Source organism: Aspergillus terreus, genomic scaffold, assembly GCF_000149615.1.
Source record: "Aspergillus terreus NIH2624 scaffold_2 genomic scaffold, whole genome shotgun sequence".
Lineage (NCBI taxonomy): Eukaryota > Fungi > Ascomycota > Eurotiomycetes > Eurotiales > Aspergillaceae > Aspergillus > Aspergillus terreus.
In genome coordinates this window covers 1,120,350-1,134,621 of record NT_165925.1, presented here as the reverse complement: position 1 = coordinate 1,134,621, position 14,272 = coordinate 1,120,350, and the positions used below count along the sequence as shown (strand labels likewise).

Below are 14,272 nucleotides of genomic sequence, written 5' to 3'. Positions count from 1 at the left end.
CGTCCCCGAAGCCACAAATCGCAGCATTCAGGCGACCTATTTTGTAGGAGTGAGAACCTGGGTTCGTATCGGGCAAGTTATAGTCGCCGACAGACACTCGGACGAGAGCGCATTCCTCGGGGATCAGTTCCACCACAGAACCACTCCGGACACCAAGAGTGGCTCCGCCGCCCCCCAGAACCGTGGGACCAGAGACGCCGATTCCACCCGCCAGACGGCGGGCTCGGGGAGCTTAAGCTTATCTGGGCCCGGGGCTGAGGATAGAGATAGATCTCCCCGACTCGGGGACTACTAAGCTGACGGCGACAGACCTGAATTTGCGCATTCCTCATTACTTTGTCCTGAATATAAAATGTCCGCTCCCTCGAAGGGTTTAGTGCAGCCATCATTGCCATCTGGGCCATTCCATGCTGTATCAACCCAAGATGGATACCGAAAAGCTCAACGGAAACCACACTCCCGATCTCGAGGGGAACGAACACCAGTTCCTCATGAACCACTCGGTCCACAGCTTCTCCTGGTCCGATCTCACCGTCACCGTCAAAGACCGTCGCACGAAACAGCCCCGGAACCTGATCGATGGCAGTAGCGGCACTGTTCAAGCGGGTGAGTTCATTGCCAGAAACCTTCTAAGAATCGGAACTAAGAATGCAACAGGTGAATTGGTCGCCCTGATGGGCCCATCAGGCTGCGGCAAGACGACTCTCCTCAACGTCCTCGCGCGGCGGACAGCGTCGTCCGGCGCAAAAACAACAGGCGAGAGCTACGTCAACGGCGCGAAGCTGTCCAACGATACCTTTGGCCGCATCACCTCCTACGTAGAGCAGGAGGATGCGTTGATCGGGTCACTGACTGTCCAGGAGACGTTGAAATTTGCGGCGGATCTCGCGCTTCCACGGTATGCCTGAGATTTGTGTGTGATGAGTGTACTACTGACACGCTACAGATCTGTCACCAAGGCGCAGAGACGCCAGCGCATCGACACCCTCATGACGGCGTTTGGCATCCAGAACCAGGCGGCCACGCTGGTTGGCACGCCGATCCGCAAGGGCATCAGCGGCGGACAGAAGCGGCGGGTCAGTGTCGCCAGCCAATTGATTACGTGTCCGAAGATTCTCTTTCTGGACGAGCCGACCAGCGGGTTGGATTCGACGGCGAGCTACGAGGTGATTTCGTACGTGAAGCGACTCGCGGTGGCGAATAATGTGCGTCATGTTTGGAACAAGTTGAAAGGACAGTCGCTGACAGACATAGTTGATCATCATCGCGAGCATCCACCAACCGTCCACCACGACGTTCCAGCTCTTCGACAAGCTCCTGCTGCTGTCGGGCGGACAAACATGCTACTTCGGCCCCGTGGCCAGCGTCCCGAGCTACTTTGAGAGCATTGGCTGTCCCATCCCGGCGAGCACGAACCCGGCTGAATTCCTCCTCGACAGCGTCAGCTCCGACTTCACCGAGGCGCAGGGGCGTGTGGAGCAGATCAAGTCGGCGTGGGCGCAACGCTTGTCCTCCACGCAGTCGGCATCCTCGCACACTACCGATGGGAAGACTGGACGGATAGACATGGCTGAACTAGGCCGGCCCAACGTGCTCCAGATTACGCTGTCCCTTTTGCACCGGCTGTTTATCAAGAGCTACCGCGATGTGGTGGCGTATGGGATCCGCATTGTGATGTATATGGGTGAGTGACTTGCCATACTATGTTATGCGGTGTTGGATGCTAACGACGCAGGTCTTGCCATCATGATGGGCACCGTCTGGTTGCGTCTGCATACTTCGCAGGACTACATCCAGCCATTTATCAACGCTATCGTACGTCCTCCACCTTTTTTCGCCTCCTTTTGCACACTCTAATCAAGGCAGTTCTTCGGTTCGGCATTTATGAGCTTCATGGCTGTGGCCTACGTGCCAGCCTTCCTCGAAGACCGGGCGACATTCACTAAAGAACGCGCCAACGGACTCTACGGCGCACTGCCATTCATCGTGTCCAACTTTATCATCGGCCTTCCCTTTCTCTGTACGCCTCCCTCCCCTCCAAACAGAGTTATCAAGTAAAGTGACTAACAGAGCGACAGTCGTGATATCCCTTCTCTTCTCCATAGTCAGCTATTGGCTCTCCAACTTCCGCCCGAGCGGCACCGCCTTCTTCACCTGGGTAATGTGGCTCTTCCTCGACCTGCTGGCGGCCGAAAGCCTCGTCGTCTTCGTGACCTCGCTGTTCCCGAACTTCGTCATCGCGCTCGCGCTGGTCGCCTTCGCCAACGGGCTGTGGATGAGCGTGGGTGGGTTCCTGGTGTCGCCGACGATCCTCAACCCGTTCTGGAAATACGTCTTCCACTACATCGACTACCAGGCGTACGTGTTCCAGGGGATGATGGTGAACGAGTTTGCGGACCGCGTGTATACCTGCGGCGAGGGGTGCAATTGCATGTACCAGACCGATCTGGCCGGGCAGTGCATGATCCGGGGGACGGGCGTGTTGCAGGCGTATGGGTATGCGACTGGACGGACGGGCAAGTGGGTTGGGATTCTGATTGGGATTATCGCGGTGTATCGGCTGTTCGGATATTTGGCCTTGGTGGTGCGGCGGTGATCCTGTCGAGTATCTAGATTTCCTTGATCGTCTCAAAGCTAGGTTAGTGTTCTAATATTAATACAGTGTCCTTCAGTAAGACAAAGTCCGCAGGATAGGCAGCCGGACTAGCTCCTGGCCTAAGCCACATCTTAGCTTCGTGTCGCCACCAATATACTCCGTACGTCCGACACTATGCCATTGTCTCCCTGCCTCTACGCAACAGCCTGAGACGATGAACCCATCCGAACCGCCGCCGTTCCCCAAACAAGACACTCCAGTGATCCTCCCGGACCCTTCAGAATTCGCCGAACTCCACACCGAGCGCTTGACACTGCGACTGCTGCGGGTAGACAATGACGAAGATGCCGCGGGACTGTTCCGCATTCGCAGTCAGCCGGAGGTCATGAACTGGATGTACGCATACCGCGCTCACCAGTGCCCCTGCCCCTGCCCCCGCCCTCTTCCCGTTTACATTCTACTAATAAGGGTTTAGGAGGCTAAAAGCCGCAGACGCTTGCGTAGACGACACGAAGGCGTGGATCCGCAAAAAGGTGCTCCGTCAGGTGGGCAGCGCCGCCGATGCATCATCCAGTCGGCTATTCTATTTTGCCGTCGTGGAAAAGAGCCGTGACGGGGGCAGCGCCGGAGAGAAGATCGTCGGCGCCGCGGGGGTGAATTCTATACATCCTGCGCCGGCCGTGGGGTGTATGTTCCATCCTGACGTCTGGGGGAAGGGATATGCGACCGAGGCTGTGAGGGCGGTCGTTACGGCGTGGTGGGAGTTGCCGCGGGCGTGGTGCGTGGAGGAGGAGAAGCTTTTCGCGGCGGTCAAGGGGGCGAATGTAGGGAGTTTGAGGGTGCTTGAGAAGGTTGGGTTTGAGGTCTATGCGTATACAGACTCGGTGGAGAGGTTGGCTTTGATGGCTATGAGGAGACCTTCGGTCTGATCAATTGATGCCCCGTCGATACATCAAATGGCCGATGTTAGTAGCGTGGGATCTCTGGTCTAGACATGGTTGGAGGTGGGTATGTAGGTACAATAAGGCAATGCTCATTCATTATTCATGCAATGCAATAGACAGTACATTCAACGGGGTATACCTTCGGACCGGCGCACCGGCCGAAGAAATGATACAGGGGAAGGCAGAGACAGGAAAAGCCACAGGAGCGTAAGTAAACACATCACATACATCAGTCATGCAGGTCATCAAATCGTATACAATCATGTCGCCATGATGGACGTGATAGCCCGCCCTCTTTTACAACACCCGAGAAAACAAACAAGAGCAAAAGAACAACAGAAAGCCGCCGGAAACAAAAACAAAAGGTAAACGACCATCCAACTTTTTTCAAACCGTGGAACTTTTTACCAAATTACCGCACTAGGACCGCCCGCTGTATATAGACCGACTCGACCGCCGACTGGCGCGGTCCGAGCGCCGATCGCCGCGCGGACGATGCACGTCTTCAATCTCGCGCCGCGCCGAGTGCTCGGACGCGCCGCTGGCGCTGCCGGCGGGGAGGTACTTCTTCGGTCGGCGACGGTGCTCGTGGGGGTTGTGGATGTTGAGCGAGATGGCGCCGGTGTCGCCGCTGCGCAGGCTGATCATCTTGCCGCCGACGGTGTCGTGAGGGATGCTCATGGTGATGCCGTTCATCGTCATGACGATGCTGTTGTTGTTGCAGGCCTCGTCGGGCTTGGCGCTGCCACGGCTGGAGCGGCTCTTCTGGCTGCCGCTTTCGCTGCCGGGACGCTCGGTCTTGGCCTTGTAGAGCGCGTCCTCGGTGAGGGGTAGCACGGCGGGCGGCTGCGAGGGCGGTGGCTTGCCCGCGCGCGACGCCGCCTGGTACTGGTACTCCTCGGCCTCGCGCTGCTTCTCGTCGATGTCATCGGCCGGGGCACTGCCGCTGGCGCTACCGCCGACGCTGACGCTGGCGGGGTAGTCGTAGACGGTGGGGGCGCGGCGGCTGCGGCGCGAGCTCTCGACGGAGACGCGGGAGGGACGGGTGGCAGTGCTGCCGTCGGGGTGGTAGGCAGTGGAACGCAAGCGGCGGTTCCGCTCCGGAACGATGGTCTCGCGGGAGGAGCGGTGGTAGCCGTATTCGGACGGCAGGGCGTCCCGCAGATCGGACAGGTCGAGCGAGCGCGACGACCGTCGGTCGTACGAGACTGCAGGGGCCGTGACAGATTTGCGCGGCGGGTCTGGGCGACGCTGGATGATGTTCGGCGCAGCCTTGTACTTGAGCGGCGGCGGCGGCATGCTACGGGTAGTAGTCCTCGTCGCGGTCGTGGGCGGAGTACGACGGCTGGCGGGGGCGGGCCTGCGGGGGCGGCGGTGGAGGCGGCGGGGCCATGTTGAGGGGCTCGTCGTCTTCATCCTCGTCGTCCTCATCCTCGTCATCATCGTCGAAGGTGACCGGCGGCATTCAAAGTCGGGCATGGGTGGTCCTTGGGGGTAGACGGAGAGGGAGGGCCGCCGGCGGGTGCGCGAGGCGGAGCGCTCCCTTGCGGTTGTCGTTGATGAACTCCGGGGCGCCGTAGTAGGACCCTGGTTGGGAGTACTGGGACGGGGCGTAGTTGGCGTAGGCGGAGGAGGACAGAGGCGGACCGTGGTCGTAGCGGGCGGACCCGGAGTGATGATACATCACGGGGCCGCCCATGGGGTTGGGGGCCACGCCGTGGAAACTCATGGGCCGGGGGTTGGTGTGGTAGGAGTTGGAGCGACCGGTGCGGGCACTGGGACGGGAGACGGGAACGTCCTGCTGAATGATGGAGGGTGGATAGTCGTGAACGGATGACACCGTCGGGGTGGAGGGCTGAGAGATATAGTAGGCAGGCGAGTAATCGAGGGGGCCATGGTAGAGGCCTTGATCACACTCCAGACAGGTGCCTGGGTAGTGGCGCATTTGGGCACTCTCCCGTCGACGGGAGGGATGACGCTGCGGCGGTTGTTGTTGCTGCTGCTGATGATGATGGGTCACAGGGGGGTAGACGACCTGCATCTTGTCATTCTCCCGCGAGGGTCGTGGACTGCGCTCTTTGGTACGATCTTTGCGGCTGGAGCGAACCCGATCCAGATCAGCTCTCTTGAGGGTAGTCGTAGCAGCAGACGGGACGGCAGCAGCAGCAGCAGCAGCAGCAGCAGCAGAAGCAGCAGCGAAGTCGTTCCGGCCCGACGATGGGGCAGATTGGGTGCTGTGGACGGTGGCGGCGGTGCGACTAGAATAGCCGGAATCACTGGCGAGATCAAGGACAGGGTCGGCGAGCGACCTGAGATCGGAACGAGAACGTCGGGCGGCGACTTTGGCGACTTGACGAGTGTCGGGGACGATGGCATGGGCGTCTTCGTCGTACTCCTCGACAAAGGCGGCGTGCGGCGGACTTTTTTTGGGCGCCATGACGAGCAGCAGAAAGTGGGACGTTGGGTCCCCAAGAGGGGCGGGTGCAACGTGGACGACGGACAGCGATTGTTTCAGCGGTGGATGGAGGGGCCAGGGGGATTCGGCTGGGAGGACTCCATGGGGGGAAGAGGGAAGAGGGATAGAGAAAAAGAGAAGAGGAGAAAAAGAAGAAAAGAAGAAGAAGAGGAAGAATAGAAGATGCTGCGTAACGGGGAAAATCGGTGAGGAGCGGGGTTCAGTATACTCCGGATATAAGAGAGGGAGGGAGAGAGAGAGAAAGAGAGAAAAAGAGTATATTGTTAAAAGAATGAGTGCTGCCCAAGGAGAGACTCGATCGAAAGAAAAAGAAGGCAAAAAGAAGACGAAAAGAAGGATTTTTCGGCCCAAATGTCCGTTGGCGCCCAATAGCAGCAGAATGGAATGGATAATCGCCGTTAATACGCAGTAAACTAGAATGACTCATCGCAGAGGAATGACACTGAAGAGGCAAAGTCTGCTGCCCAATGGCTGTGTGACATGTCTGTCATACATATGCTGCCAGCCTTGAGTCTATTTCGGTCACTCTGGTCCTCTACTGTGAGGACATGGGTAACTATCCAGAGTATACATGCTATATAGATATAAGTATTGATGTTATTCGTGATTAATCTATTAATCTGGCTATTGATCCATGGTTCTATTGTCCCCTCCCGTGATATCATTGGCTAGTGGAATCGAGGCGGTCATGTGACCAGATAAGATAACACGGGCTGACTCAGCAGTTGCCCGGCCACCCACCGATCCAAACATCCATCCCAAAGCGGGCGCTTCCCCAGCCTCGCGATTTACTCCAACCACCACCTTTTCTCATCGTCGCCTGCTTGTCCCTTCTGAGTTCACTTCTCTATTCTTCATCCTTCTCGTCCTTGACAGGCTGGATATTGACTATATGTGATAGTAAACTGTCCCCATCCATCCATCCATCCACCGGTCCCCGAACAAAGTACTGAGTGGATCACTGCGATCTCGACCCAGACCTGGCATTCTTCTTCAACGGTATGAACCCACATTCCTATCTCCATGGGAAATGCTGGATGACGTCTCAACTAACATCACCCGTAGAGTCCGTCTTGAGCTAATGCTCTTGACACCGTTAGCCACAACATGCCTCCCGTTCAGCAACTCGACAACTTCCCCAGCATTCCCGACGAATCTCTGATCCACAACGATGCCCTGTCAACTGATAACGACCCAGCTGCTAGCAATGAGTTGATCGCTACCAACACACTAGTCGCCCGAGCCGATTCAACCAAGACATACAATCCCGGTCATGGCACCATCAACCCTAACAGTATCAACATGCAGGGCCTGCTGGCCCTCTTTGCCTTGCTTGGAGCTGCCTTTGTCCTCGCGGCTATCTGGTTCTTCTTCTGGGCCAAGAATGGTGGATTCGTTTGGAGGAAGGGTGATTGGGAAGAGTACAAATCTACTGTGCTCCGGCGGAAGGGTCCTGATGGTCGCACCCTCAGTAACGCGACAAAGAGTACGAAGCTGGGTGGAGGCAGTATCGTCGGCAAAGGCTACAGCGATGACGGATACACGGTGACGGACAGCGCCCCCGGATATACCGACACTGCGACAACGGTCAGCGAGAAGGAACCCAAGCGCAAGCGCAACTTCCGGGAAACGGCCAAACAGAAACTGCTCCGTCGGCGCAAGGATGAGCAGTGGGAGGGTGAAGCGGATGAGGATGTTCGCGCCTATCGCAAGGAAAAACCGGCGAGAATCGGTGGTATCAACAGAGAGGCTGACGGCACCTACTACGGAAGCGACTACGATACCTCAAACCCACCCAGCAACTACCAACAGAGCGAGATGAGCCAGGTCCGCGACTACGCCTATGAGCCCGCCCGGCAGAGCCGCAACTTTTCCTTCACCCCCGGAACCGAAGATGTCATCAGTCAACCGCCGACAGAACCACGCGCAGTGCGTGAGCCTTCCGCTCGTCGACACAACCGTCGCCGTGAGCGACGTCACCCGCCTCCTTCGTCTTCATCCCGCCAAAGCAGCCCACGGAAGCGCGAGAGACGTTCCGTGCCCGGTCATTACACGGAACCGTTGGACTTTTCTTCTGCACCTTCTCGGTCTGACTACCAGTACTCAACTGTCGATACGGAGGAGGAGTCGGGAACCAAGAGTTACCATCATCCGATTCCGGGGTTGAGCAAGGGATACCGTCGTGATGGCGGACGAAGCCGCCGTCGTGACAGTCTGAGTGACAGTGACGGCGATGAGACACGTTACTCGTGAGCTCCTTTCCGCGATGATCAGAAGGCAACTGTACTGTAAATAGTGGGATTCGTTTTGACCAGCGCTTGGGTTTTTTGTATTTGGATTGGGAACGGGCTTTATGGACTGATGTTTTATGCGACACGGAACGGATGGAATGACAGATAAATTTGATATAGCGTGAATGCAAATAGCCAGCATAAGTGTATCTCTATTTTTGGTGTCCATATTGTCCGAGGACTTGTTTCACAAGCATTGTAGTATGTTAGAATCTTTATCACCCTAGGAGCAGAAGATGATGGTTAACCTTTATATTTCTACAACCAGTATTACTGATGTCTAAGAAAGACAGCTTTACTTCCGGTACACACTTCTGCTTTAGGCATTTGCAGATATCCGTGAATATTCATGTCTTATAATATTTTTTTTAGAGCTCCAGTAGTATCTTACTTCGATATTCAAGATCTCAGACATGTCTTCCCCCACAGCGCAAAACACCGCGCGCTCTCCAAGATATTCTCCGTCGAGCCCATCACGCTCTCAAACACCTCATCCGCCGGCCCCGGCTCCTTCCCATTCCCAATATCCACCAGACTCTGCACGCCATACTTCTGCGCCGGGAAGTACTGGTGGACAACCTCCGGCACAACGGAAATGCAATCCAGCCGGCGCTGCCGACACGCATGCATCATGGCGACATCAAAACTCTCATCCTGCGACCCGCCCACCTGCTCCAGCACCCTGCGCGCCCCCGCGCGCGTCATTCCATACGCAAACGAACACACCGGATTATACGACCAGTACACCGCGCGTTTGCGGTCCGGCAGCCGCGACACGTACTGTCCGGCCCAGCCGAAGTACTTGTCGTGCGGACACACGCCCGTGTCCTCGAAGACGACCGTCTCCACCCCCTCGTCCCAGTACTCGCCGCAGTGCCCGATCCACAGCACGTCCCAGGCGCGGCCGTACGGCGCGTCGCTTTCCTGGTGCGGAGGGAGATGCGTGAGATTGCGCACAGCGGAGGCGGTGCGCACCATTTGCTCGCGCAGGGCGCGGTCCCAGTCGACGTCGTCTTCGAGGATCAGCGCCGTGTCGAGGTTGGATTGCAGCACGTGTTTGATCAGGTCGAGGTGCGCGAGCCAGGCGATGCTGGCGCCGTGCGTCGGGTGCTCGACCGAGGCTGGCCCCATCGTCTGGTAGGCGTTGACGAGGTCGGGGTTGATGGGTGGTTGGGCTGGGATCTCGATCTGGAGACCAGTCAGTTCGGCGGCGGCTTGTAGGCCTCGGGATCGCCAGGACGGCCCGGCGGAGAGAGCGAGGATCTTTTGGAACTGGTGTTGTTAGTTTGGTATTCGGGTGGAGGTGCTTTGGACATACACCCAGAGTTGAGTTGCCGGCGCTCGCGACGGGATTGATGTCTGTAGCGGCATTGCCGTCCGGAGGACTAGGACTAGGACTAGGCGCATGTGGTGGTACACTAGCCATCGAATGTGATGGCGGTCGCCATTTGTGCAACGAGACGATGAGGAAGAGCAGGAATGCCGTTATCCCGAAAAACGAGAGGTGGCGAGGAGAGACCAACATCTTCCTCGACCGTGTTAGTGGAAATCCATGACGGCGAGAGAGAGAAACAAAAAGACAGGGTGAGGGATGAGAGAGGCTCGAGTTGGTGACATCGGCTGGGCTAGGGTCACTTTAGGGGCGCTTCGATCGTCAATCAGCACCACGAGGTGGGTCACCTCCGACCAACCCCGTGCTATCGCTCTCTGCGGCGCAGTGTCTTTGCATGCTCCTATACCAACGAGGCTCTAGTACGACATCGTCGCCCACAACGGACGCACTTTCGGAGGACGGAGGAATGGCATCGTCGACGCCCCTGAAACTGTCGCGAGAGACGGCACTTCTGATCTCAGCCGCCATAATCAAGAACCCACACCCCCCGTGAAGCCGCATCCATTTTGTCTCGCATTCACGCATTACTCTGTCGTCTTTGATGCCTGTCGATGAGATTTGGTCGGGGCCATGTTGCGGCTTCTGGTGACTCTCCTATTTTTGCTCTACTCCTGCCATGTTGACGCAGAACCTGGGATATTCTACAACCCCCCAACCGGGGGCAAGATCCACGATTACTCTGAAAACCCCGTGTACGATCTGGGAGAAACCGTCCAGATGCGATGGGCGACCAGTCTCGACTACTTCTCCATCATGCTCTGGCAAAACGACAACTCCGACTACGAGTGGATTCAAAGTATGCCTCTTCCAGTGCTGCAAAGCTCCTTTGCCTGCTTGAGACTGACAATGCCAGCGAATCTGACCGGCGTCACCAGCTACGACTGGATTGTCTCGACCCAGCGCAATCTTGACGATGGCAATGTCTTCTTCTTCCAGATCCGAGACGCGACCGACATCTATAACCCGAGCCGACTCTTTGCCAGCCACTACTTCAACATCACTAAGAAGGATTCGGACTCTCCAACGGCGTCTGCGTCGACAACAACACAGCTATCCAGCACGTCCGTCACACCAACGATCTCACTCACCACCTCAGCCATCACAACCACCAGCCCGGCAACGATACCATCCGACCCAGCAGCAGACTCGTCGTCCACCAACTCAGGTCTCTCTCCGCAAACTAAAGTCGGGATCGGCGTCGGAGTTGGTCTCGGGTGTACATTCGTCGTAGCTCTCTCTCTGGTAATATGGTACTTCTATCGGCGGTCAGCCCGACTTCGCAGTCCGCTTTATGCCCCGGCTGAGGGGGCCTTTTTGAAAGAGAGCCCGCCGATGTACACCCAGCATCAGCAAGGACCGCCGGCCGAGGTCGATGGCGAACCTCGGAGAGCGGAGCGGTTTGAATTACCTTCATGAGTGAGGATGGTTAATGAAGTAATAGTCGATAGTCTTGCTTAATGATATGACTATCCATATCGTTACTTCTTGTCAGTTCTTATCGTACGCTGTTTCTAGAGCAAGATGTACAATATTGGGAGGATCTGGAGTCAATGGTGTCTTCCGTTGCACCTATTGATTTCTTATGCATATTACCTACCCCTTTGAGGACTTAGACCCTAATAGGTGCAAGAACCACGAAAGCGAGGAGATCCGTAAGGGCAATCAGCTCAATCCACTTTGAATTCGTTACCTAGTCCACACATTACCTGTTTATCTATATCGACGTAGCCTATCGACATAGCCAACTTGGGAGGACCCCTGTACCGGACTCACGCAGGCTTAATTCTCAGCTACCCAGTGGAGCGTACGACGCCGCCACCAAGGCTAGGAGGTATCTTTCTTTAAGGGCCACCCACTAATTAGGTGCCGAGCAGCAGTAAAGCACGTTGCCCGATTAGGCCCGCTCGAACTTCTGTAGAATAAGGTTCTGGAAGTGGATACCCCGGGCCGTAAACCGTCGATAGGCTCAGACCCACACACTATGCCTAAATAATTCCTTCACCTTATTTCTGATCCATTTATTGCCTTCGGCTCATGCACTGAGAGCTAACTGTAGAGAGCATCAAATTGTTTGAAAGAAGAAAGCCAAGTGTAACCCTGTACCGTCTAAAGCGTACGCCAGAATGCGAGTTTTGCGATGAAACCCGAAACACCCACCCGAAATGTGGAACGAAATGCCTCATGCAAGAAAACATAATCAAGAAATGACTGTCCCGAGAGGCTCACCCTAGTGAGCCATGCGAAAGAGACAGACCGGCCGCGTTCCTTCGGATCTCCTTCTCAAAAAAGGGCCGCAGGCTTCCCTTGGACTCCGTGGCGGGATCCATAATCTCTGGGGAGTCATTTGAAAGAGCATCCACCTCGCTTATTGAGCTGGCTGATGTCGCTCGCTTATCCTTGAACCATTCTGCCTGGGCTATCTCGCCTATCGTGCCGTAGTCATAGCCCTCATCCCAGATCCCGTGAACCGCGTACCATGCTTCTAGCCGGCGGATCTCGATGGTCGAGATGCGAAGCTGATGCCAGACCCATCGGTTGATGAACGTGGCCTTGTCCATCTTTGGCGCCTTGAACTCGCCAGACAACGATGCATCGAGCTCCGCCGGGACTCCTTCAAAGAAGACCACTTGATCTTGCGGCTCGGCCGGCTCGGCCCGCAGCTTCAGCGGAATCTCAACGTCACGAAAGATATTTTCCCCGTTGTTGATCACGCTTACTTGGTACACGAAGTCAAACTGGTATACATAATCCAGGCTGTTTTTATACTCGTCTGTTAGCACGCCTGTTTCCACGCAGATGGCTTCTAGATCCTGTGCATCCCACTGGGCTTGGGTCAGATCCGCGAAGGTTTCGGTCCACTCTTCGTCGAAGGTCTGTAGAAACTCCCACGATTCCTCGTCAAGCGGGATGTGGAAGACATTTCGTTGTTCTTGTTTTCCCATGATCGAGGCATAGTGGGCGTCCAGGTCTGCGAGACGCTCCTGAAGGATCTGCACGTCGCCCACACGGGATAGATACGCCCGCAGCCCCGCGGGGATATCGCGCGGGGCGCTGTCGTACGAGCTTGCATCGTCGTGGATGATCTCGTGGGCCACCGGCCTAGCAGCCGGACTGTCCTGCCCCGCGGCGTCGTGGGTGCCCTGCGTGAAGCGGACGAAGCGCTCCATCGACCTCGCGAGCATGTACTCCTGCTCACCCAGCTGATCTTCGGCCTGTTGGTAAGTTTGCTCGAGTTCGAGGTACTCCACGGTGGCGGCCTGCAGCAGATCATACTCTTCGACAAGGGCGACATTATCCGTCGGGTTGAAACTCGACGGTACATTCGCCGTAAAGAGCGGGAAGAGCGTTTTCATCAAATCCGCGCGCAGCTCGGCCTCCTCGTCGCGTTTGTGCCGGAGGGCGGTGCGCAGCTCGCGCACATGAGCTCGCTGCGCAGACGCATTCCGCTGCTGGTTGATCAGCAGGGCGACGGCCTCGGCGAGCTCTGCGCGAAACTCCGCGTCGATGGCGTCTGGCCCGGGAGAGAGTAGTTGCATCTGGGGCGAGTGTTGCTGATCTGGATGCTCTGGGTGCTCCTGTGGTTCCTTAGATTTTCCGGAGCTCGGGGAAACGGCACTGATGTCCTTACTGGGGCCATGATGGGAGGCGTCCGTACTTGGCCAGGTTTCGGAGAAACAGTCCAGGTCCGGGAGCGGCAGGTCGAGGGGGTCTACCTGTGGGCGAGGGGACGCCGTCTGGCGAGAGGGTGGACTGTTGAAGCCGAGGGAGATGGGCTCGGGAGTCTCCAGCCCATCGGGAGAGTCTAGAAAAGTAGTGGACCTGCCGCGTTTTTCCAGATTGGATGGGCCCCAGTGGTGGTCATGTCGTTTACCCTGGGTTAAAACATCAGCCAAGCTTTATTATTGTTGAACGGTTTTCAGGGAGAGAAGCGGAATGTGGGTGGGTAGGTAAGGGGGACATGGGAATGTAAACACAGGGCAGGTATATATAGAAGGAAGCAATATCACGCACCCGATGCGGATAGGTGGAGAAGGACAGTCGCCGTGAATCGCGTAGCCCCAGCAGTTTCAGGAAATCATCTACAATCTTCTTCATCTTGTCTGAGTCGGAGTCGGAGTCAGAGCCATCCCAGAGCAGCTGGAGACCCAGCAGTGACGTGATGCGAGGCTGAATGTTCAGACTGTAGTCTGGGGATGTTTCTTTGAAGCCCCTATTCTTCCCCCAGCGGGCGACGTGTCAATTCGGATTCGGCATGTCGGGATGGTCTTCCCCTTTATTCTTATTTGTGCTCCTTTAGGGTGTGTGTTGGGGTACGTCATGGCCAATAATATATATATAATCCTAGTTCATTTACTTTTCGTCCGACATAAAAGAAATATATATCACACTGACCTATCGCTTCCTCTATAACGGGTGCCAGCCTCGTACCGGCGAAACCCCCCATGTCCATCGATGTCCGATGCATGTGCCCGGCACTCCATCCCTGTCAGGCTGTCCACCCACTCACCTCCGTTTATTCCAAACCACAAGGGTCCCAGGTGGCTTTCGGATATCTCACGCACCCCACGGCAC

The 14,272-nt window shown here is 56.4% G+C and overlaps 6 protein-coding genes across 6 annotated transcripts; 3 read left to right on the top strand and 3 right to left on the bottom strand.

The window, feature by feature from the left end:
* Positions 1 to 425: 425 nt before the first annotated feature.
* ATEG_01393 (putative ABC transporter) lies at positions 426 to 3,525 on the top strand (the record flags this gene model as incomplete). The annotated part of the gene is made up of 10 exons (XM_001208758.1): positions 426 to 606; positions 658 to 898; positions 947 to 1,205; positions 1,255 to 1,684; positions 1,736 to 1,815; positions 1,867 to 2,020; positions 2,079 to 2,496; positions 2,663 to 2,671; positions 2,732 to 2,992; positions 3,072 to 3,525. 10 exons carry the CDS (start codon positions 426 to 428, stop codon positions 3,523 to 3,525), a joined length of 2,487 nt encoding a protein of 828 aa, XP_001208758.1.
* A 435-nt stretch (positions 3,526 to 3,960) lies between these two features.
* Positions 3,961 to 5,977, bottom strand: ATEG_01392 (uncharacterized protein; the record flags this gene model as incomplete). The annotated part of the gene is made up of 2 exons (XM_001208757.1): positions 3,961 to 5,140; positions 5,223 to 5,977. The coding sequence occupies 2 exons, from the start codon at positions 5,975 to 5,977 to the stop codon at positions 3,961 to 3,963; spliced, it is 1,935 nt and encodes a 644-aa protein (XP_001208757.1).
* A 1,146-nt stretch (positions 5,978 to 7,123) lies between these two features.
* On the top strand, positions 7,124 to 8,202 carry ATEG_01391 (uncharacterized protein; the record flags this gene model as incomplete). Its single annotated transcript, XM_001208756.1, has 2 exons — positions 7,124 to 7,982; positions 8,117 to 8,202. The coding sequence occupies 2 exons, from the start codon at positions 7,124 to 7,126 to the stop codon at positions 8,200 to 8,202; spliced, it is 945 nt and encodes a 314-aa protein (XP_001208756.1).
* Positions 8,203 to 8,706: 504 nt separating this feature from the next.
* On the bottom strand, positions 8,707 to 9,832 carry ATEG_01390 (uncharacterized protein; the record flags this gene model as incomplete). The annotated part of the gene is made up of 2 exons (XM_001208755.1): positions 8,707 to 9,579; positions 9,626 to 9,832. 2 exons carry the CDS (start codon positions 9,830 to 9,832, stop codon positions 8,707 to 8,709), a joined length of 1,080 nt encoding a protein of 359 aa, XP_001208755.1.
* A 621-nt stretch (positions 9,833 to 10,453) lies between these two features.
* ATEG_01389 (uncharacterized protein) lies at positions 10,454 to 11,116 on the top strand (the record flags this gene model as incomplete). Its single annotated transcript, XM_001208754.1, has 2 exons — positions 10,454 to 10,496; positions 10,554 to 11,116. The coding sequence occupies 2 exons, from the start codon at positions 10,454 to 10,456 to the stop codon at positions 11,114 to 11,116; spliced, it is 606 nt and encodes a 201-aa protein (XP_001208754.1).
* An 806-nt stretch (positions 11,117 to 11,922) lies between these two features.
* On the bottom strand, positions 11,923 to 13,795 carry ATEG_01388 (uncharacterized protein; the record flags this gene model as incomplete). Its single annotated transcript, XM_001208753.1, has 2 exons — positions 11,923 to 13,572; positions 13,712 to 13,795. The coding sequence occupies 2 exons, from the start codon at positions 13,793 to 13,795 to the stop codon at positions 11,923 to 11,925; spliced, it is 1,734 nt and encodes a 577-aa protein (XP_001208753.1).
* Positions 13,796 to 14,272: the final 477 nt, after the last annotated feature.